The 24,016-nt window shown below is 40.7% G+C and overlaps 1 protein-coding gene across 2 annotated transcripts; it reads right to left on the bottom strand.

Annotated features, from left to right (window-relative positions):
- Nucleotides 1-12,453: 12,453 nt before the first annotated feature.
- NUP42 (nucleoporin 42) lies at nucleotides 12,454-23,779 on the bottom strand. Of its 2 annotated transcripts, none has more exons than XM_039527388.1 (7): nucleotides 23,657-23,779; nucleotides 20,789-21,038; nucleotides 18,912-19,006; nucleotides 18,407-18,483; nucleotides 14,536-14,622; nucleotides 13,524-13,608; nucleotides 12,454-13,430 (listed from the first exon to the last, which is right to left on the bottom strand). In XM_039527388.1, the coding sequence occupies exons 1-7, from the start codon at nucleotides 23,664-23,666 to the stop codon at nucleotides 12,859-12,861; spliced, it is 1,176 nt and encodes a 391-aa protein (XP_039383322.1). In that variant the 5' UTR covers nucleotides 23,667-23,779; the 3' UTR covers nucleotides 12,454-12,858. The 2 variants fall into 2 exon arrangements, with proteins under 2 accessions (XP_039383322.1, XP_039383321.1); XM_039527387.1 differs by lacking the exon at nucleotides 23,657-23,779 and adding an exon at nucleotides 23,414-23,640.
- Between the last annotated feature and the right edge of the window lie 237 nt (nucleotides 23,780-24,016).

Below are 24,016 nucleotides of genomic sequence, written 5' to 3'. Positions count from 1 at the left end.
GGATGCAGACAGACTGTAGAGAACCCATAGGATGAGAGGAGCCTACAAATGCTGTCTGGGGGGCATTCAGGGGAGAGTGGCTGGCAGTAGACTATGAAAACCTGCTAGTTAAAGCCTTCTTTGTGTGCAGGTCCAGGAATTGCAGGCATAGTCTGAGAACAATTCCGCAACTGGAGGGAGGATTCCGTTTTTCTCTTTCCACAGTGCCTGCACAACACCAGTGCACGAGGACTCCGCCCAAAAGGGTGAGGATTTACCTTTAAAACTCACAGCTAGGCTATGCAGTGTTACAGTGTTATGAATTGGTCACTGATGCATATTTGACAGAGATAACTCTAAGAAAACACGAGCTCTATCTCCCTGAAGGTAGACTCATCTGGATTCAGCAGTTTACTTCCTCCACTCAGGACACTTAAAAGCATTGGCTGCTTATCTAGACCAAAAGCTGACAGCTCGTGGAGTGGGGGTGCTGCTTTGGAAATTAGATGTGATGGGTGGGTGGGAAACGAGTACCGTGTGCATAAAAGCTTAATAATAAATAATAATAATAATATTATTAGCCCACCTTCAAAATGACTCTTCCATTGTAGAAATGCACAAGCCAAGATCCAATCACCCTCCGACTCCAGCCTGACTATGGTAAAGGCAAAAATGTAAGCGGCAGTTGAAATGTTGTTTTCCCAGAGGAAACTGGGGGATATACAACAGAATGTTAGCAGAATGTGTGATGGAGCAAGACTATTCTACTTTCTCCAGACTGTGCTCCTGATCAAGAGTTATGATGGCAAAATGCCGGGGTAACCTGCACCATTGTATCTGATATATGACAATTGAGTCTTTCACCTATATTTTCCTACAGGGTCACAGACTGTAAAAGACTATAATCCCAGGGTAATTTGAAGACTAGAGACCATGTCCTTCGCATGGTGCCTGCTAAATGGAAAGAGAGAGAAGAGGACAGGCTGGATGCCTTTTTTTTTTTTTTTAAAGTCAAGTCACTTCCATATGTTGTTTTGAAGGGGAAGTAATGTTCTAAACTCTTCTGGGCAGGTGTCTGGGAGAAAATAGTATCTACCTTGGAGCATGCAGTTGAAACAACAGCTTCAGTGCCACCCACTGTGGTTAGTAGGCGCACAGGGAAAGCTGGCTGACCTGAAGGAAATGCAGGAAGAGGGGACCACTGGATATTTAAGTCAAATCAGGTTCAGATTTATTTTGTTCCAGGTGAAATAACCACATTTTAAAATCCGTTTTGATCTAGTCTGACCATGTAAAAGAAATGCTGCAATGGGACAGCAACTTTGAACAACTCCAACCTGAAACACAAGTTGTGTTAAGTAATGGCAAGGCCCCTCTATGGTCTTGTACAGCAGTGAGCCCTTTGCTGGGTGTGACTGCCTTGGAGCTGCCTGGAATAATTTAGCAATAGTATATCTGGGCTGGATGATGATATTTGCTGTATGCATATGTTTGAGTGAAGTCTTAGCAGTTTTGTCAGGAAGGGAGCTGGTTCCTGATAGTCACATCTCTCTGTGAACACTGGGAGGACAGTGCAGAGCAATTCATTTTGAAGCCCTGGCTCTCACACCCCCTCCGGGCCCTCATGGACCACAAAGATGGGTTTTCTCCAAGAGGAATTCAGCTCCTGTGATGGGTGGACAGGATCAAAGGCCTCAGAAGAGTTGAAAGACACACACACACTCAAGGAGGGCAGATGGTTAAGGGGGAGACTGAGGCAGAGATTGTTGTGGAGCAGACTGACCCCGCCCCAGACTCTAGAGGTGGGAGTCTGGGGTAAGAAAGGCGTAACTAAGCCTGAAAGTGAGATAAATATGTATATCCATTTTGTTTTAAAATCCCTTTCCTCTTATGCTATGCTGAACTTCTACTATTAAGATTAAACAATAATTTGTTTTAAGATGACTGTGTGGGAACACTGTATTCACCACTGGTCACAACTCCCACATGTATCGAGTCCAGTAGGCTCTGCTGGGTAAGCATGGTTGGTACACAGGGTACTGTAGCTCTGGGCCCAGGCCTGGTCTTAGAGTCAGAGAATTGTGGAATTCTGCCGTAGAAAGGGGAAGGCACAGTGCCCAAGACTAGGAGGGGAAGTACTCACAAGAGACCAAGGAAAGGGCTAGAGGTGCAGCTGGCCCTGAGCTGTGACACCAGCTTTTCACAAATAATGACTAGCAGTACTGCATAGTCAGTACTAAAACCAACCAACCTCTGGCAAATAAATTACCATGAACTGATGAAGGAGTCTCTGCTCCTGCAACTGTAGATAACTCCTGCTTAGTAATGGTAGAGTTGCATGCTTTGTGTTATGTTGGGATCACGGATTGAATAGCATATGTGCAAAGGTAGGGCACCAGAAGAGACCTTGCACAGGGGATTTAAGGAATATTTCAAAACTTTTCTAAACCATTCTAAAAGTGGATGGTGGTAGATAAAATCTAATAATGTGTAAGATGCTCAGACCAACAGCTGTTTTCTCTCTCCTTTAGGAGGAGGAGGAATGCTATAATTTCAGTTCAATCATTGGGGCCAGTAGTTATTTGCTCTGATGTTGTAAATCCTTGATCACAGCAAGAGTTAAAGAATATCTAAGGCAGGATTCTATCTGGATCTAATCTGAAATGCATCTGATGTGCAGAAACCGTGTGCTACTTATGGCATTTTCTTATCCCATTATTTTATCCCATTGTTATAAAATGCCATTCCTGAACAATGGTCAGCACTTCAAGGGAAACCTGAATATATTTTTCATTGTAAAGAGAAGGCCACCATCATGAGAGTGGTGTAAACAAAAAAATTCTCTGTTGCTTTTTAGGGTTTCTGTAGCATTTAACTCCACAATAGTCCAGAGCTCACCAGATATTTCAAAGACTTGCCTCGCTGAGAAAATTCAACAACTGGGGGGGGGAAGGTAGGAAAGCAGAGTAGCAAACAGCAAGAACAGTGCCACATGTGACCGCTTTCAGAAGAGGTCTTGTATACATTACTACACCATGTATTTTATACAAACACTCTAAACAAAGTAAGAAGTAAAGCAGTATTTGTAGGGTACACTGTGTGCATTTAAGTAATTAGATTTTTCCTAATTAGATAGATCACATGATGGAGCATATGCTGCAGCCAGATCTCATGTGATCTGCAAGGATAAAGCAACAGAGAAGTCTTATAGGAATGTGACTAAGATGCTGACTAGAAAGTATTTAGTTTGCTGAGAGGGATGTGGAAAGCTCTGCTTAACAATGAACAGAAACACAGGACCTACAGGAAATAAGATCTGCATGTACTTTTAACTACCACATCTCCTTTCCAGTGGCCACTAAGTTATATAATGAACACTTGTATAGAATTTGTTGCTCAAAGGGGGCAGGGCATGAAAGTTGTTTCTAATATATATCAAATTGTGTTTGAATATTGTATATTAAGTATAATAAAATCCCACCCACTGGTGTGTAGTCTTCTAGTAGAAAGTATGAACAAAACCAAATCAAACCAAAAACACTTTTGATGCATTTGTTGACACTAAAAGAACTTTCTTCGCCTTTGTTCCTCTTCCCAACATTTTGAGCTGTTTCATTTTGTATGGGGAAAAAACTTATACCCAATACCATTTTTTTTAAAAGATTATATTGATAAGAATGTGTCTAGTCCTCCTGCACAGAGAAAACTCTGAAGAGATGCAGCAGCAATGCAGACTATGTAAGAGTATTGCCTAAAGTTGATTCGTTAAGGAGAGCTACTCTTCCTTTTTATACTTGCGCATTCTCAAAAGGAAAACTAAAGACAGTTGTGGGAGAGAGATAAAGCATCCTTCTTCCTGACACCAAATTATGTATAGCATTATGGAAATACATTAGGTCATCTATTCCTTTTACCAGTCAGAGCAGGATTAGTCCCTATTGTACACTGTTTGGTGGTGGTGTGTTTGGTTCATGAAGTTTTAAATAGAGAAGGAACTATTGGTCTAATAAAGCTGGCAGCAAGTTCTTTTCACCTATTATGGACTAATTATATCCCTTTAAAAATTCCATCTCCACCCTTTAGCGTTTACACCCCAAGTACCTGTAGACAGTTCTGCCACTCCACATACTTAGTTATCACCAAGCAATAGTTATTTCCCTCTTGCGTTTCTTCAAAAGTCCATGCCTCCAACTCTCCATTCAGTTTGCTTGCTCTCCTCTGAATTTTCTTCAACTGTTTAAACAGTTTTGTGGTTACACAGTACTTAGAACCAATGGCACCAGCATGGAGCCAGCGTTAAAGACTTATTTCTCTACTGCCATACTTCATACCTGTGTACTTCAAAAATTGTATTGGCTTTTTCTATTGCCCTAGCCCATTCCAAAGTCTCATCTAGTTTGCTGTCCAGTGTCACCTAACATCTTCCAGAATCACAGATTTACAGGTTTCTCATTCTCACTAAATACACAGTACAGATTTCCCACCAGCTCTTAGGTTGCATTCTTCAAGGTTAAGTATAATTGTACACTTATTTATAACCTCTCAGTACATTTTTGTATTATTTCTCTGTCCACAACATGGTCTAGTATATTTCATTAACATGCACCTCTACTTCCAGATCATTAATAAAAGTGTTCAATAACAGAATTAACACTGGCCTTTAGCTGTCTCCTTCAAACTAGATACAGAAAGTAGACTGTAAATAAATGGCATTTCATCATTTTCAGTACACCTAGCAATGTTCTTATCCAAATCACCTTAAAACAAACATACCACATTTTTTTGGGATACACTATCAAACGTTTTACTAAAAGTCAAACAACCCATCCATGGAATTCCCTTCAATTATTTTGTAATTGTCAAAAAAGCAATTGTTTGCCTGCTAAGATGTATTTTCTCTAGTACATCCCTACTGCTCCATAACTTATCAAAATAATTGTCAGTGGCACAGTAAGTGCATTAGCTCATTCTCTTACTACTGGAGGAGATACACCATCTGGACTCAATGATTTGTGTACAGTAGGTTCTCATTTCACAAAGATTCCCTTAGCTGCCTTTTATCAATAAGCATTTTGCATCTTCCTTGCCTTCCTCCTGGCCAGTTATTTCAATAGTGTTTTTAAAAATGATCTCTCAGCCATTTCAGAGTTATCAGTTTCATCTCACTGTTCCTTTATTAACAGATTCTTGTATTTCCTTAAATATATTTGTAAAAGCCCTTATTTCTCTTTCTCCTTTAACTTATTTTTTTGTGCTGCTCTTATCTTTTTACAAGTTTTAACATTCTCAGTTCATCACCTTCTTCCTCTTTGATTGTGAGAAGCGTTAGCCTCTGATTTTTCAGCAGCAGTTAGTGAAGTTGTTCCTACTACTTTTCTTTCCTTTTATTACACAATTGGAATTACTTTCAAGCCTCTTATTTCCCCTCCCCCTTTAACTGCTTACACTTGAGGCCCCATATTGCTGCTGCTAATATTTGGTTGAATAAGCCTGGAGAGCGTTTCAGTTGTTGCCCATTAAATCTGCTCCTTTTGCTTGTGCAGTAGAAAGATGCCTTTGGATGACAAATCTCTTGGGCATACAGCCAGCCCATAGCTGCTGCTATCTGAGAACTGCACCATCATCTCCCATGACCCAAACTTCAAATAATTCTTAAAATTAGTTATTTGTACGCACCACAGGAATTTCAGTGACTCATAAATCCTGTTATTATCAAAGCAAGGGAAATACTCAATATCACATGGAGCCAGACCCTGGGTTGAGAGCTTGACTCCACTGTTGTACCTAGTCTTCTGCCAGCGATCATGACACTTAAATCTGTTATAGCCCTGCACTGTGATTTTTAAACTCTTATTACTTGAACTAAAGCTAAATGTGATAATGAGATCTGTGAATCTGCTACCATGTGCCATTTTCTTTTCCATATGTCAAGTCCAAACTTTTATGACTATCGGTATGGCAGCCAGATAAGGAGGTAGGCACAAGAGGCAGCACTCTAGTCAGCAGGAGGATAAAAGAGGGATATAACTGCTATGAATTAGGAGTTTCTCTCCCCCATCCCCATGTTGACAGTGAATTTTGAAATTCTGTTCTGCTTTCACTGTAATTGATTAATAATGGCAGTGTGACAGGGTGTGCATGTGGGGCATTTTTTAACACAACTGTTCAGTTGGATGGATGGACTGACTGACTTAGAAGTTCTCTGTCTTATGTAGTTTAGCAAGACTCCTTTGGCTGCTTGTATTCCTACCATCTGCAGAGACTGCTCTACTTGGGGGAGGGAGAAAAGTCCACTCTTCCTTGCCCCATCTCTGCCCTGGGCCCAGAACTGTGCAGTTGACCACCCCATGGGGGGTGGGGGTGGGGAGGAGGTGGCATTAGAACCCAGGTGGTGCTTCTCCTCCCTAATGGCCTTCAGGAATAACTGCAGAGTGCAGCCAGCCACTGAGACTCCAACTGGTAGGAACAGGAGCAGCCAAAGCAGGGTCCTTTGGACATGCCAATCAAAACTGGCATGTTCTGACTTTCTCTGCCCTGTATTCACTGGCTATTTTGCTCCAATCCTCCCCCAGCATCTCTTCACTCCACACCTGCCATGCCCCTCTCATCCCCTCCCACCCTTTCAATTTAGCTGATCTCCCATCTAAGAAAACCCACCTCCACAATCCATAAAGGGATTAAGATGCTGCTTGCCACCATCATATTGTTCACTGTGCTAGTATGTTCTACCCCTTCCCACAGCCTGTGTCAATCTTGTCTATTCAGACAATATTGTCTCATTGTTTCCGTGCCCCCTCTTGCTGGTGTCTTATATTTAGATTTTAGTTTTTGAGATAGGGGCTGTCTCATTGTTCGGTGTTTGTACAGAACCTAGCACAATAGGGTTCTAGTCCAAAATGGATTCTTAGATGCTGCAATAATACAAATAGTTGTCATATTTATGCTCATTTTAGCATTGTCTTATCTGTTGTATAGGCCACCACGCTGAGATGCTTGACTACTACCACTTAATATAGAGTACCAATTTTCTATTCTAACCTCTTCCTCGTTTTAGTTACTCATAAATACCATTGGGGATGAAGGGGTGGGGTGCTAGCTCAATGAGGATTGTTTTTTATCTTAAAGTTGATCAAACCTACTGCAGTGATACTTTTGCTGTAGGCCCAGCTAATGAATTGTACCTTCATTCCTTTTATATACATTTCTTATAGCCAAGTTAAAGTTTTTAACTTTAATCATTTTAAGGCTTTCTTACATCCCTCAACCTGACTATTGTTTGAAAAATGTCATTTTAAAGATGGCATTTTGGCTGCATGCAACAGACTTTTCTACTCCAAATTACAGTGTTGTATAGCTGTTTAGAACGTGGTATGCATGGAAAACCATCGCAGCTTAGAGAAGCCCTTGGCCACTTAAGCCCTTAAAAGTTCTTAAAGCAGCTTAGTAGCAGCCTGTGAGACACCCTAAAAGGGGCTAATAGTTTCAGGCAGCTCAGCACTTAAGTGCAATGCTAAACAACTATAAGGATCATCTGCATTGCAAATACAGCTAAAGGCTCTTGTAGTGGCCTAGTTTTTTCAGTGTTATGAAAGTGGCTTAAACTTTTAGCAGATGCAGCCCCTCTCCAACTGCTATTTCAAGAATCCCTGTCATTACTATGGCAGCCATTTAATTGGACAAACCATGAGGACAGATGTGAAGAATGTCTTGAAAGTTGAAATACATGGAATTTCTAGATTATAACCCCCTTTGAGGAATTTTCCCAACACAAGTTAAGAATGACTTTTTCTAAAAAACATGCCAGGGGATTTTAATGCCAGGAAGACCTCATTTTTAGGCTATATTTCAAACTATAAGCTCTCGTGCAGTCTACCATCATGCACTGGTTTAAACGCTAGTTTAACAGAATATCACCACCAGCTTTTCCTGTAGCATCTGGTTTTGTTTTTCCTTGGAAATCTCCCATCCAACTACTGACTTGGTTTTCTAAATTAAGCACCAAGGCTAAAGCTGCTCTAACAGTCTTTGCCATTGTTTTTATCTACAAGTAATTTTACAAAAAAGTGAGGCAGTGAACGTGTATTTTTTTTTTAGAATTACAAAGGCATGACAATTGACATGCAAGTAGATTTTATCATCTGGGTAAGTCCTAGAACAAGGATATTTCATCTTAATTCTCGTACGTGCCTCAGCTTCTCCAAGTAGAAATTTTAAAACAGAAGCAATTGGTGTAAGAAACCCATAGCTAGGGCAATTCTAAATGAAAATGTGCATACCTTAATTTGTACAAGTATCAGTATTCAAAAGATGCAGCATGTTATGTAAACATACTTTTCACAGGTGCTAGGTAGCACCCAAGCATAACGTAATAGCCTTTCCTTTGAAAAGTGAACAGTTCAAAACTTGTTTTGGGTCTGAAATAAAAAAAAAAAAACCACACCCAAGATGCTTCCCTTCTTCTAATCTACATCAAAGTCACCAGAAATTCTGTGCAAACAACCCAGAACTACGAGAGAAGCTGTTGCAGATCAGGCTTGACACACGAGTCTCTGTGGTAAACCTGCATAGCACATGCCTGTACTCTGCCTGTCTCAAGTTCGCTTTCATGTACACCAAATTCACTTGCATTATTTAAACAAGCCATCTTCTGTGTTAATTAGTAGTGTATTTGTGCAAAGGCTATGTGGTCCATAGTAAGATTTAAGGCAAAATGTCTTCAAACTGCTCAAGAGGAGGCGGGTGGTGGTGATTGGGGGGGGCGGGGGGGAACGGGACAACTGCGTCATCTTTCTGCCGTCCCGACCAGGAAAACCGAGACGTGTGCTGCTTGCTAAGAGCTAGGAGCCACAATGTGACAGAGAGACTGCTGAGATTCATCAAGCCCTTGGATTGCTACCCTTTCCTGCTTCTCCATGGGGGCACCAATGATACTGCCAAGAATGACCTTGAATGGAAGTCAATGAATGGCTATGCCGGTGGTGTCGGAAAGAAGGTTTTGGATTCTTTGACCATGGGATGGTATTCCAAGAAGAAGGATTGCTAGGCAGAGACAGGCTCCACCTAACCAAGAGAGGGAAGAGCATCTTTGCAAGCAGGCTGGCTAACCTAGTGAGGAAGGCTTTAAACTAGGTTCATCGGGGGAAGGAGACCCCGACTTACCTCAGGGCTTTGAAGTGGGATACCAGGAGGAAGCACAAGCAGGAGAGTGCAAGAGGGGAGGACTCCTGCCTCATACTGAGAAAGCAGGAAGATCAGCGAGTTATCTTAAGTGCCTATACACAAATGCAAGAAGCTTGGAAAACAACCTGGGAGAACTGGAAGTCCTGGCAGTGTCAAGGAATTATGATGTGATTGGAACAACAGACTTGGTGGGATAACTCACCTGACTGGAGTACTGTCATAGATGGATATAAACTGTTCAGGAAGGACAGGCAGGGCAGAAAAGGTGGGGGAGTTGCATTGTATGTAAGAGAGTAGTATGACCGCTCAGAGCTCCAGTATGAAATTGCAGAAAAACCTGAGAGTCTCTGGATTAAGTTTACAAAAAGTGTAAGCAACAAGGGTGATGATGTGGTGTGAGTCTGCTATAGACCACCAGACCAAGGGGGTGAGGTGGATGAGGCTTTCTTCTAGAAAGTTACTAGATCACAGGCCCTGGTTCTCATGGGGGACTTCAATCACCCTGATATCTGCTGGGAGAACAATACAGCAGTGCACAGATGATCCAGGAAGTTTTTGGAAAGTGTAGGGGACAATTTCCTGGTGCAAGTGCTGGAGGAACCAACTAGGGGCAGAGCTCTTCTTGACCTGCTGCTCACAAACAGGGAAGAATTAGTAGGGGAAGCAAAAGTGGATAGGAACCTGGGAGGCAGTGACCATGAGATGGTAGAGTTCAGAATCCTGACACAAGGAAGAAAGGAGATCATACGGACCCTGGATTTTAGAAAAGCAGACTTTGAATCTCTCAGGGAACTGATGGGCAGGATCCCCTAGGAGAATAACATGAGGGGAAAGGAGTCCAGGAGAGCTGGCTGTATTTTAAAGAAGCCTTATTGAGGTTGCAGGAACAAACCATACCGATGTGTAGAAAGAATAGTAAATATGGCAGGAGACCCGCTTGGCGTAACAGTGAAATCCTTGCTGATCTTAAACACAAAAAAGAAGTTTACAAGAAGTGGACCAGGGAGGAGTATAAAAATATTGCTCAGGCATGCAGGAGTGAAATAAGGAAGGCCAAAAATCACACTTGGAGTTCCAGCTAGCAAGAGATGTTAAGAGTAACAAGAAGGGTTTCTTCAGGTATGTTAGCAACAAGAAGGTGGTCAAGGAAAGTGTGGGCCCCTTACTGAATGAGGGAGGCAACCTAGTAACAGAGGATGTGGAAAAAGCTAATGCATTCAGTGCTTTTTTTCCCCCCCGTCTTCACAAACAAGGTCAGCTCCCAGCCTATTGCACTGGGCAGCACAGTATGGGGAGCAGGTGACCAGCCCTCTGTGGAGAAAGAAGTGTTTCGGGACTATTTAGAAAAGCTGGACAAGCACAACTCCATGGGGCCAGATGCACTGCATCTGAGGGTGTTAAAGGAGTTGGCAGATGTGATTGCAGAGCCATTGGCCATTATCTTTGAAAATGGATGGTGATTAGGGGAGATCCTGGATGACTAGAAAAAGGCTAATGTAGTGCCCATCTTTAAAAAAGGGAAGGAGGAGGATCCAGGGAACTACAGGCCAGTCAGCCTCACCTCAGTCCCTGGAAAAATCATGGTGCAGGTCCTCAAGGAATCAATTCTGAAGCACTTAGAGGAAAGTGATCAGGAACAGTCAGCATGGACTCACCAAGGGCAAGTCATGCCTGACATCTCCTCAGAGAAGACAATTAGGTTAAACTGCCTCTGTGGATGAGGGGAAAGCAGTGGATGTGTAATCCCTTGACTTTAGCAAAGCTTTTGATATGGTTTCCACAGTATTCTTTCTAGCAAGTTAAAGTAGTATAGGCTGGATGAATGGACTATAAGGTGGATAGAAAGTTGGCTAGATCATCGGGCTCAACGGGTAGTGATCAATGGCTCCATGTCTAGTTGGCAGCCGCTATCAAGCGGAGTGCCCCAAAGGTTGGTCCGGGGGCCAGTTTTGTTCAACATCTTCATTAATGATCTGGAGGATGGTGTGGACTGCACTCTCAGCAAGTTTGCAGATGACACTAAACTGGGAGGAGTGGTAGATATGTTGGAGGGTAGGCATAGGCTACAGAGGGACCTAGACAAAACAGAGGATTGGGCCAAAAGAAATCTGATGAGGTTCAACAAGGACAAGTGCAGAGTCCTGCACTTAGGACAGAAGAATCCCATGCACTGCTACAGACTAGGGACCGAGTGGCTAGGCAGCAGTTCTGCAGAAAAGGACCTAGGGGTTACAGTGGAGAAGCTGGATATGAGTCAACAGTGTGCCCTTCTTGCCAAGAAGGCTAACAGCATCTTGGGCTGTATAAGTAGGAGCATTGCTAGCAGATCAAGGGACCTGATCATACCCCTCTATTCGGCATTGGTGAGGCCTCATCTGGAGTACTGTGTCCTGTTTTGGGCCCAACCCTACAAGGATGTGGAAAAATTGGAAAGAATCCAGTGCAGGGCAACATAACGATTAGGGGGCTGGAGCACATGACTTAAGAGGAGAGGCTGAGGGACTGGGGTTATTTAGTCTGCAGAAGAGAAAAATGAGGTGGGATTTGATAACTGCTTTCAACTACCTGAAAGAGGATGGATCTAGACTGTTCTCAGTGGTACCAGATGACAAAACAAGGAGTAATAGTCTCAAGTTGCAGTGGAGGAGGTTTAGGTTAGATTTTAGGAAAAACTTTTTCACAATTAGGGTGGTGAAGCACTGAAATGGGTTACCTAAGGAGGTGGTGGAATCTCCTTCCTTAGAGGTTTTTAAGGTCAGGCTTGACAAAGCCCTGGCTGGGATGATTTAGTTGGGGATTGGTCCTGCTTTGAGCAGGGGGTCGGACAAGATAACCTCCTGAGGTCCTTCCAACCCTGATATTCTATGAATCTGTTCCACTTCCTCCACAGATTACTGATAAACAAAATTTTGAGATTTCAACTTCATCATGGATTTGAAATGGGAAAATTCTGAAATTTTAAACTCTCATAGGACAGGAAAACTATTCACTGATCAGCTCTAAAAAACTCATTAGCCTTTGTGAGATGCTCAGATGTTACAGTGATGAGGGCCAAACAAAAGCCTAAAATCAATTAAAAAAAATCCAGGTTCTCTTGACAGCAAGGGCTTTGCCCTATTGTAGATTTTATGGTTATGAACTGACTGTAGGGTGAAGAAACAAGGTTAGAGCCTATGAGGAGTGGATGACACTTGTACTTGTCTCCAATTCAGACACACCCAGTAAAATTGTCAGTTGCCGAAGAAAGCATGTCCCTTTCTTTAAAGGCAAAAGAAGGCAAGGGAAAGTAAGTGATTTGAGGGTTAGAGCAGTTTTATTTTGTACACATTTCACTATATATCTCAAAAGTACTCCCATTCCACTGCAGATTTTCTTTTCACAGAAGAGAGGGAAAGATTGAGAAGATATCACTGTATTTTTGTTAATTCACTATAAAAACTTTATTTTCAATTGTAAACTCCTTGGCTTTAAAGACTCTTCCAAAGCAAACAAAGAATATTTACAATTGGGATCTTACCTTCCTGGAGCAGCCTTAGAAAGGAAATTAAAATTTAACTCACAAGAAAGTATATAGTTCAGTGCCAAACCTCAAAATTATATATCTGAATTGTTAAAGTGTCAAGTTGCCTACTTCCAGAAAATTAAAAACATTCTGTAAAAGTTTAATTTCAGAATTTGCTTACTGTACATGTTATAGTTTCAAACATTTAAAAGCTCTATTGGTGGTGGCTTTAGAGGAATCTTTCCTAGAGTAAACTTCTTTGCTTCAAACTGCTTCAACTCTTCAGGTGATAGATCAGTCTTTGGTGTGAATAACTTATCTGAGGTAACAATGCTTGTGGCTGCAGGAGGTGCTGGTGCTACATTATATCCAAAGGCACTAACAGACCGTCCAAATAAAGAGTTGCCTGATTCTGAGGCAGGGGCAGCAACTGCTGCATTAACAGCTCCAAAGGCTGGAAGTGAGGTTGTGCTTGACAAGTTTACAGCAGAGGAACTGCCAAACCCTGAAAATCCAGAAGCTCCAAAACCACCCGCAGTTTCAGGCTTTTTAAATGAAAAAGAGGCTGCAGATGAAGCTGGTTGGCTACCAAAGCCAATGGAAGGGGCTGATCTTGCGGAAGATGTCACACCCAATGCTGAAGGGTCCGGAACCATAGAAGAGCTTCCAAATGTAGTGGTGCTTCCAGAGGATGGACCGACAAGTTCAGTATTCGATTTAAAGGAGGAACTGCTGGCACTCCTATTGCTGCTACTGCTTAGTGGAAAGCCTGCAATTATAGAACACACACATAGGGAAATTTTTAGAACAGAAAAACAAAGGCAATATTTAACAGTGCTAGCTATTAATACAGAAAACTTACCTGATGACCCAAAGGTTGATGTTTGTTGTCCACCAAATCCAAAGGCAGGCAATGGTTGACTAACCACATTTTTCAGTTCAGATACCTTTTACAAAAAGGCAAATGTAGGAATCATTTTAAAGGAGGGAAAATGTGTCTTTCTATAAAGATTTATAACTAATAATATAAATACTTCTGATAATTAAGTCAGTGAAGTCAAAACTAGTTTCAACTGAAGAAGTTAATTGGCATGGTTCTTTTAAGTATGTTGTCATATCAGGCCAAGCCTAAAAATATTGTGTGGCAGGAATGGAGCGCGACACTGTTTTCAAATCCAGACCACCATCTTCTCTCTCTCTCACCCTCCATCTGTTCTGTCATTCTTCCCTGCCCCCCCCCAAATGTTCCCAAAGCATTATCCAAGACCTGACACCAGACTACTATCAACAGGCCTCTCTCATTGCTACTTGGCCAGGTCCTTTGACATGGATACCCCTGCATGGCAGTAATATGGAAGATAATCTCAACTATGGTGTTTTTCAAAGTACTGCAGAGGTTTTAGCCACACATCTTCTATTAAAATTGCCACAGCTAGACAGCAAATATTTTCAAGTATTGGCTATTTAGAGCCAAGCAAGACCATTCTAAATGAGTGCAAAGTACTTGTTCTTATATAATAAATGTTGAAATTTTCAAAGCCAAGCAGGGGGATTTAGAATTTAATGTAAATAGCCATCCATCTTCTAAATCCTATGACGATATTATCTGTATTTTCTACATGTGGAACTTTTGCCTGATCGCTAAACAAAGATTAATTCATGAGGTCGGCAAATAGGGATTCCATTTCTTCACCCATATCATGTCTCAGAAATTGGTTCATTATCAATCATTGTGAAGGCAATTAACTTTGGTATGTGTAGCACACTTTGGCATGATGTGTCTAACAAACTATCTTGAATCCAAGTTAAACATTCCTGTTTAAAATTAGGAAAAGGAGAAAATTAAATATATTTTACTTTTCAGTAACACTCACCAATGCTGCTTTGGTAGATGTATTCAGAGTCTTCAACGCAAGTAATCTATTTCTCCATTGGTTTACTAATTGCTGGACTGAATTTATCTAAAAAAAGGGGAGAGAAAAAAAAGACAAAGGACATTTTAAGTCTGTTAAATGCAAATAAGAAATGGCAATATTGAGTAATTTCAGGATTCAACTGAAAAGGCATAGGTTTCTCAAATTATGATAGGACAACCCCACTAGCCCAAAAGTAGTAAGACACCTTCCCCTTCCCAAAAGCTCCATGCTACAAATTTTAGCAGGGGAAGTAGAAGTCTAAAACTCAAGATTCCTTCAACTTTCTTTACGCAATTGCTCTCAGACCAAGCGTATTGCTTTGTATGCATATGAAACATGAGAAACTGCAGGATACTTTCTTTAATGCAAGTTCTAACCAATTAGTAGTATATTAACAGAGGAATTCCAAATTCCAGCTCTACAAGAATAAACTCTTCAATCCTTGTTTTATTGCTGGTATAGTTGACGTTGTATGTGCTGAATCAGGAAGTTAAAGTACCAAGAGTTCACCTAAGGCTCCTGTTGCTTTCTAGTAAAAACACCCTCTTCTTTCAGAATAATTTAGCCCTATCACTCCATACTTACCAATTAAGGACTTAAATTCACTAATATAATTAGTTCCCTCAAAGTGCGGAGTGGATTACTACACAAAATTCTGTAGTAATTGCTAAAACACAGTAAATTAAACTTTAATAGAAGAAAAAAGTATTTAGTAATGATATTTAATGTTTTAATCACATCACAATAGAGTATATCACTATTCCACATCAGTATAAATTTATAACAAAGGTGAAAGCACATTTAAGTAGCTATAGTTTAACATAGTGTAAAAGAAAAAAAAATCAACATTATAAAAGCCTTTTGATGTGCCAGCAACCTGTGAAAAAGTGGAATTTTTAATCTTTTAGTAAAATATTTGCACACTTTCAAAGGGCCTCAACATCATAAACATCACAACCATACCAGCAATTCTATTCAGCATGGTCACATGCTGGAAGATCATATTGTCTGACATCAGCTCTTATAAGACACAAACTGGGAAATTCCTAGTTTATATTTTGACTCCATTTATGAATGAAATACACATTTGGATGAGGCTATCTCACAGAAGGTAAATAATTATGGACATATATTGACAACTTCATGAACTTGCATTCAAATATTCAGTGAAGCTCTCCTACAAATCTTAAAATCAGTTAATACATTATCCACCACCATTAAGTTTGATTATAGCTTACTAAATATTAATGGTTTTACAAAAACTTCTCAGCATTGTAGCAATACCAGATATTAAGAAAACATGCAAAGTACACTTAAAGCTTTTTTATTTTAAAGTGAAATATTTACTAGATTAGAAAGTTATATTTGGAAGGCTCACTTCAGAGATTTGAGGAAGCAACAGTTCCACCTTTGACAAAAAAATATAGTATCAATATCTTTAAAGGGTTATACTTTGTTTTTGAATGATTCAGCCTTCTCTAATGACTTCTGCTACTTTCATATCTTCACTGGCTTGTTTGACTAATACTAAATGTTTCTGGTGGGACAAAATTTTCCTCCTCCCTCCCAAAAAGCAGTGTTCATGCTAAATGTTAATGTTAACAGGAAGCACCAGCATTTAAGTGCTTCCTGTGTCTAATAAGACTAGTAATATTAGCAATTCCTGCTGAAATGCTGTCCCAAGGGGAAGAAAAATTGTGCAACAATCAGATTAGGATGGGGCATCCAAATCATGATATTCCAGAATAAAACAGAGTATGCTTTTATAATCCCAGCATATTAGATTCTGGTCTGTAGCAATATCCGAAGTCTACTTAAAGGAAGATAATTGACTAGATTTCAAGTTAATTACAAAAGGTTTGAAGTAAGGTAGTTTCAATGTCAGTAATTTGTGGGTTTACAACAACATTCTTCTATTTTTTAAAAATGTTTTCGGTTCCCCACACAAACAGGAAATCTTGTAATTGTCTATCGTTAATTGCACAAAATTTTGTAAATTTTTTTCCCCCTTTAATCTCTGAATTAACATTAGGTGTCACTTGGGGCAATTCTTCAAATACTTTCAAAGAGAAATTTGACTTCTGATGTCATTAGGGTGTTATAAAATTAATCTTTTGCAATAGTGTAATTTCCTGTTTGTGAACTGAGAAAGAACAGAGGAAAACAAATTTAAAAATAATACTCTTGGATTATTGAGGATGTTATAAACAAACAGTTATATTATTAACCACACTACTGCAATTGATTTTAGTTTAAGCAAGACTGGTAGTAAAAGACAGATTGGAAAGAACAGAGGGGTATAGTCTCAATGGACACATTTTTCTGACTGGAGACAGAGACTAAGGCCAGATTTACTTGTGGAATTTTTGCTACTATAGTAATGTCAGTCAAGGATTTAATTTATTTTTTAAACAACATTTCTATAACATCCAAAGCCCTAGTGTAGATGCAGTTATACCAACACTAAATGCTTTTGTTGATATAGCTTACTTCATTTGAGAAACTGATATTTGCTATACTGGAAAAGCATTCGTTTGCCAGTATAAGCTGTATCTACATTAAGAGGCATTGCTGATATAGCTGTAGGAAAAAAAAATTGTCAACAGTATAGAGGAGTTTTTGAATAGGAGACAAGAACAAAAAATTTGCTCACAAGAAGGGAGTCTTCACAGCGCTATGTTTGTAATACAGATAAACTAACCTGTTTGTGTCTCACAAGTTTGACTGAGTCATCTTTTAGTCATTTGTAAATCCAATAACTTGTATTATGAAAGGATGTGGATAAAACTTCAGTCTGACTGGTGCAGCTGGTACAAACCCCATATAATTAGCTCAAATACACACACTTTTTGACTTTGTCCTCTTCTTCACCAGAAAGATCACTGTACCACTTCATAGTACACATTATTTTATAAAATGAAACTATTACTATATATGGTTAGTGATTCAGGTGGCTGTTTTCCTCCCAAGGAAATCTGAACCGCTGACACCGCAAGAGAGGTTGACTGTAGCAGATCAAATTAAGTGTAGTGACTGCATTCAGGGCAGGCCTACCACTACCTATTATATCCCTTTGCAGTTTTTCTATATCCCCAAATCTGTCAAACAGCTCAATTCCTACTATGAGACTGCAGTATCAAATTGTCTCCATTGCCAGGCTGGTTCCCTTGATACTAACGTGGCTTTAGGGGCAGCAAGGACATAAAATTAAAATGAATACTGGTACAAGTCCTCTGCTCTGAAGGGTAAACTTTAAACAATACATGGAGTTTATCTTCATTGTGCCCTATGCTCTGCCACGGCAATATCAAATTATATTGATATCAGCAGAGACATTAGTGTCAAGCTCTCAGGCCATGATTCAAGCAGTTACACAAATAATACACACAAGATTCTAAGGGCTAGCAGAGAAGAAGCTTGGGGAGTAAGGATAAGTGTGAACAGAAGAGCAACACCTAAATTTAATTATGTGGGATTAGCCAAAGACCCTCTCCCATTGCTTCCCATGGAGCTGCAGCATTAACAAAGCAAGTGCCCAGCACTTTAAGAAATCAAACCACTTTCTTTAGCTGCCTAATTTTAGGCATCCACGTGTGACAGTTTTGGCCAATGTTCTCAATGAAATTAATAACTGAAGTGGGAAAGCATGCACAGTATATTTAAAACTAAAAACAGCCAATTCATTGAGAGTGTATTTTGGCATTCTGAAAATTCCCTGAAATTTGCTACACAGATCAAATGAGCCACCACTGTACAGTTATTAAAATAGCACTACTCTGAAGTGCATATGTTACATCAGAAAAGTTTGCAATATTTTTAAAAAGCTTACATAATTCTGAATATTATTGTTTGCTCTGCAGTTATAGTATTCAAGATGCAATTCTTCTGGTGAGAAGTCTGGAAAACCTGCAGGGAAAGGAACAATCAAAATCCTCAGAGGAAGATGTATTGTTTAAGAGCACTTTTATGAAGCTACAATAGATAGGCTTTGCTGCAAAACCCATAATAAGTCAATTGGTTACAGGACATTTGAAGAGATGCAAAGGTCACTTGTAATAGACCCTCAAGGTTGCACATGCCAAAAATGAGGCACCATATCACTTTATCGTCTCCTTTTAGTTGCATCACAAATTAAGTCTAGATCCTGCAAGATCTCCACACAGATGGAACAAGTGGAAGGTTTGAGGCTTTAGCTTTTCAGGGGAAGAGCTTTTGTCTCGTGCATTTCTGCAAAGCAAGTGGCATTCTTTTGAACCCTAAAATAAATATAATGCAACACCTTGAGAGAAACATTCTTGGTAATAAGTGTATGATGACACTAAGGAAGTTACTACCTGAGATGTTAGGCTTTTCTTTCATAGGTGAGTAACAGGAGAACATCCACTGTCCTGAAGATTCCCAGACTTCCATGTCCTTTATTATGCCTTCACTAGAAAAATTATACCAAAACAAAGAAAAAAAATTGAATAAATCAAACGAATTATTTGATCAAAAAAAAAAAGAGAGAACAAAAAAGGTATTTCAAAATAATTCAGGTCCAGATTCTGATACACTCCCTCACCCTGAGGGGCACCGTACTCCATGAGCAGTCTTCCTGACTTTAATGGAGTAAGCATTTCCCCATCCTACTAGTAAAGCTGAACCATGGACGTTAATGGTTTACACATGTTGAAGTAAGGCATTCATCACCATGAACACTGGGACAATTAGCCCCTCAGTGAACAATTGTAATAACCTATAGGAATGGCCACTTTATAAATGTTTTGCTAAAGTATACAATTGCATAATGAATTGAGAGAGTCAGAAAAAGATTGGCAGTCTGAAGTGCATACCTCCCATTAAATGATTCCCTCTGAGGGCTGCAGATCATTATCTCAACATTACTATATGAGAAACCTTGAAAATTACAAAGGTAATTCTAAAAAATAAGCTAATATGTATAGCAGCAAAAAGTAAAATGCAGAAAGACTGACTAGAGGAAGCCAGCTGTCTCATGTCAATTTTAAGAGAATACAGAAGTCCATATACTGTAGAAGCAATGAAATAATAGGGATAAAGGACAACCAACTGAAGTAAAACAAAATGGAAGGAGAACATTTAGAGACAAACATTGAAGAGAGCAAAAGCAAGAATACTGTACTGTACAGAGAAGATTACAAAGTATTTGAAATTTGCTTTTATTACCCTGGATTTTTTGTAATAAAAAACACACATTCATACGAGGTAACCAAAATTTAGGTAAATACCAGCCTTTAAGGATTTTAAAAGTTTCCTCATCCTACTCTAGAAAAAGTGACCTGCAAAGGGAATTTAATATATTTTTTCTCTCTCTCTATAAAAAAATCCAATCTAGTTTATGCCCTTAATGTATAAAGAATGTCTGATTCTTCCCCCTCCCCCTTTAAGAAGGGGGAGGAGGTTTTTACTTGTTTTCTCCTTAAGTGTCAGGAAAGTCAAGACAAATCTTTCCTTTGTTGTTGGAGAACTTTTTGAATGACTGAAATGTATATTGGGAGCGCTCAGCCCTTAATTAACTTGGCTGGCACATCAAAATCTTAAAGGAAGTGTTCCCCTAGATCTAGGTACATTAAAACTTTTTTCAGAACACCTGTTCAACTAAAAAGAGAATAAAAGCCACTTCTGGCCTCAACCAGTACCTCCATTCCTTAATACCCATGATATAAAGATCCTACCAGTACTCCAGTCATCCAATAGCAAAGACCTGACTTTTTTTTATTCAAAACAAACGGGGGCGGGATTTTTATTTTTTTTTAAATAAACCTTCCAGGTGTCCTTTATGGATGAGAATAAAGCAAAAACAGGGGGAAAAAAGATACAAGCCCAATTTTTCCCCCTTTGCAGATCTTTAAAGAGAAATGCAAATTATTAAAACAGTAATTTAAATTCATAAAAAGGCTCTCTGTGTGCATTTTAATGTAAGGTTCACTGAGGTTTTACTTCCAGCTCTATTGAAGTCCCATGAAATTTAATTTCACTACAAACACACTTCTTTATTACCCCCTAGTGAAGACATTCATATTAACAAGTGATCTATAATGTATAATAAATAGTTATGCATTAGAAGCCTCTTTAGACTTCATTATGGGGAAGTTACATAATACACTCAACAAGTGCCTCCATACAAATCTACACTTTTAAAATTCATTTTACTAATTCTTTCTAGATGCTCAAAGACAGAACAAGGACTTACAGAAGCTTCTCCTCTTCATCTCTGTAGCTATTGCCAATATTTTGCTCAGAGCTTAATGAAGAGAATCTGTTTTGAGAAAATCCTGAACTTTTATTGCCACTGCCTGGTGCTCCAGAGTCAATAGAGGGTCCAAAAAATGCCTTTCCATCATCTCTGCTGCCACCCCATGTAGTGGGTTTAGAAAAGTTAGAAGGTTGGACAACATTGGTGTATCTCTGGTTATGGGCACCCCATCCTCCTCTGCCAGAACCTTACAATGAAAAAGAAAAAACAATTAAATATTTTTTCACATTTTACACATTTTCCTCACTACCATGAATCAAGTAAAGCAAGCCCAGCTGTACATCTTAGCACTGTACAATGGAGCATGAAAAGAATCAACTTCTCAGTCAACATTTTGAGGTTGTGTTTAGTGTGATCAAAGTTTATTTTTTTTAAAGATGTGTGGACAAACTAAGAGCCCAGGCCTGCACAGGTCAGCAACTGTAATCATGTGAGCAGTCTCAATGAAGCTAACGGGACTATTTATACACGTTTGCAGAGTGGGGTCTTAAGATATCCCATTCATAGCTCAAAACCTTTCAAAAGGCCAAAACCAAAGTAAAATAAACCATAAAGGACATCAATTAAAAAAAAAATCATACATACACCAATATGAAATTTAGTCATTGTTACTGGAAGTAACAATTAAGATTACTATATCTGAAAGATTAGAAAAAAATCACTATTCTTTTTTCAGTTTATTTTGCCCATTTGACAGCACTTTGTGATAGTCTCCCATTTAGGCCCCAATCTTGAAAGATGACCTGCATAGCTGCACCCCTTGCCCTGCAAAGTCAAGTCCATATGTTCAGCTAGAAGAATGAGGCCCTCATTTTCACACTGTTTGTGAGAGATTTCACAGGGCAGTATGGCCAGAAACATTAAAAAAACCACAACAAGGGAACATGTAAGCTACATGTAAGCTACAAACTTTTGCTGGGAGATTCAGGGGCAGATAAACATCTGAAACAACTTTTAACCTATTTTTTGAAACAGATCAGATTCCCAGTTGGCAGCACCCCTCGCAAATCATAAACATTAATGAGGTATTTAGCAAGGCTTGGGTGCTTGGGAGTTACCATTCAAACTGTCCACTTTGGAAACAACAAATCACGGCACTGTGATGTGTGTGTTCTATCTATGGAAGAAATACGGAAAAACCACACCTGTGCGGTGGGAATTACACTGGAGAGAAACCTTCCCTATCTACATCTCATCTCCCTTAATACTTATGTCAGAATTCTATTAGTATTCCAGTCATCCAGTAGTCAAGAATGGAGGTGGTTTTTTTGGTTTGAAAACTAAAGATTTTCTGAAAACACCCTCCAGAAACTTTCAAGCCTTGCTTATGTATCAGAATAAACCAAAATGTATCTAGACAGGCTATAATTTCTAATGAGAAAAAAAATCAACTTTTTTATTTTACAAATATTACTAGTTCCTAGCTATTAGTCATTTACAATAAGTCCCCATATGAGCTATGTGAAAAAGTGATCAATGACAAGGATGACAGTGAAAGATAATTCATGGTACAATTCCACAAGTAACTTTTAATTAAAAAAAGAGAGAAGAAAAAAGGAAAAGGTAAAATACTGAACTATTTGCTATTAAATAATAGTTTTCCTATTTGAACTGACAGTTATTTAACCCTTTAAACTTCAAGCTCCTGCAAAAGCCTACAGCATTCGGAGCACCTAAATTCTGTATTTATATGTGGTGCAACACAATTGTTTTCTTTTAGAAATCTACTAGTTAAGGAGTTGGAAATGGTCACCCTCTACCAGCCTCCTGTTCATTAAAGAGGGAGGAGAATTCAAGATGCCAGTTGTCCGGGATTACACATTACCCCACCAGATTAGGCACTCTGCAACAGCAGGTGCTAACAGCAGCACCAGTGGTTACATTGTTAGGGCACAGAACAGAGACAAAAGAAGTCTTAGCAGTCTGACAATAATTCGGGACCTACACAGATGACAAGACTATTTAGAATTATAATAGTAAACGTTAAGGGAACAAACGAGTTTGGGCAGGGATATAAATCTACCCGCTTTATGGCAGCAGCCAACCTCGAAACGGGGGAGAGAGCAGTCAGGAAGAACCGTCTCTGGGCGCAGGTTACCCCAGGCCTGAGCAGCGGCAGGGCTCCTCGCAAGCCGTCCCCTGTGGCGGGCAGGACACTGGACGGGTCAGAGCAGAGCTCCAGCTAGCAGGGCAGCTGCGGTAACGGCTTCCACTGAAAGCGCCCAGGGCCCCCGCCATGGACCACGGGCCCCGGCGCGAGGCTGCATTTGCCAGGGGGTGATTGGCACAAGCCCAATGCGCGGGGGGGGGGGGTAAGTAGGGTCCCAGACGTTTGGCCATTGAAACCGCAGCGCGAAGGGGGGCGCTGGGACCCCTGGTCCGGGACCCCGCCGGCCCCGACAGATTCAGCCGCTTCAAACCCGGGGCTCGGCACCCGCACCCGCCGGCTCCCCGCGCGCAGAGAGCGGCGAGGGCCGGTCGCCGCGGGCGCGAAATCCCAGTAGCGCCCTCACAGAGCGGCGGCGGCCCCCGCCGGCGGAGGAGAAGAGGAGAAGCGGGTACCCTGGGAGGGCGGCGCGGCCGGGCCCGAGCGCCCCCCGCCGCGGGGATGTTCGTTCCAGCACCTCTCGCCGAAGCGGCAGCGGCCCTGCAGGAAGAAGTGGCAGATGGTCATGGCAGCGGCCGGGCCCCCCTGTTCCCTCAACCGACCCCTACTGCGTCAAAACAACCCGCCGCTACCGCTAACGCCACGGGCCGGCAGAACCGCCCGCTGCCGTCACGTGACAGGGCCCACAACCGCCTCACCGCGGGACATTACGGCGCTTCTTAGTGACGTAAGCGAGTCCCCAGCCCAATGCAGAAGAGGACGTAAGAGGAAGGCGGGACCCGACTTTTAGCGGTTGTGGAGAAAACTGCCCGTTAAGTGGCGTAATGAGCAGCAGAGTTGTTGCTCCGCCCCTTACTCCCTGTTTAACGCAACAGCCAATCAGCGGGCCGCAGCCCGCCTCAAGCTATTACTTGCACCTGCGGTCATCCCCGCCCGCCATTCCTCCCTTAATCCCCTCACCCCCGGCTCCTAGGGGGACCCACTGTCCTGGTTTTATAGGGACAGGCCCGATATTTGGGGCTTTGTCTTATATTGGTGCCTATTATCCCCCCCATCCC

The sequence above is a fragment of the Mauremys reevesii genome, linkage group 2 (genome assembly GCF_016161935.1).
Source record: "Mauremys reevesii isolate NIE-2019 linkage group 2, ASM1616193v1, whole genome shotgun sequence".
Classification (NCBI taxonomy): Eukaryota; Metazoa; Chordata; order Testudines; family Geoemydidae; genus Mauremys; species Mauremys reevesii.
Note: the sequence above shows the minus strand (reverse complement) of the source record. Positions and strands in the feature narration are given on the sequence as shown.

What these genes read in the sequence shown, in the direction of transcription:
- NUP42 (XM_039527387.1), bottom strand. Translation starts at nt 23,525, where the DNA reads ATGACCATCTGCCACTTCTTCCTGCAGGGCCGCTGCCGCTTCGGCGAG. An exon ending in GGCCGCGCCGCCCTCCCAGG is followed by an intron (nt 21,039 to 23,413) that starts GTACCCGCTTCT and finishes TTTCATTGTAAG; the next exon opens with GTTCTGGCAGAGGAGGATGG. An exon ending in ATCAACCTTTGGGTCATCAG is followed by an intron (nt 13,431 to 13,523) that starts GTAAGTTTTCTG and finishes CTATAATTGCAG; the next exon opens with GCTTTCCACTAAGCAGTAGC.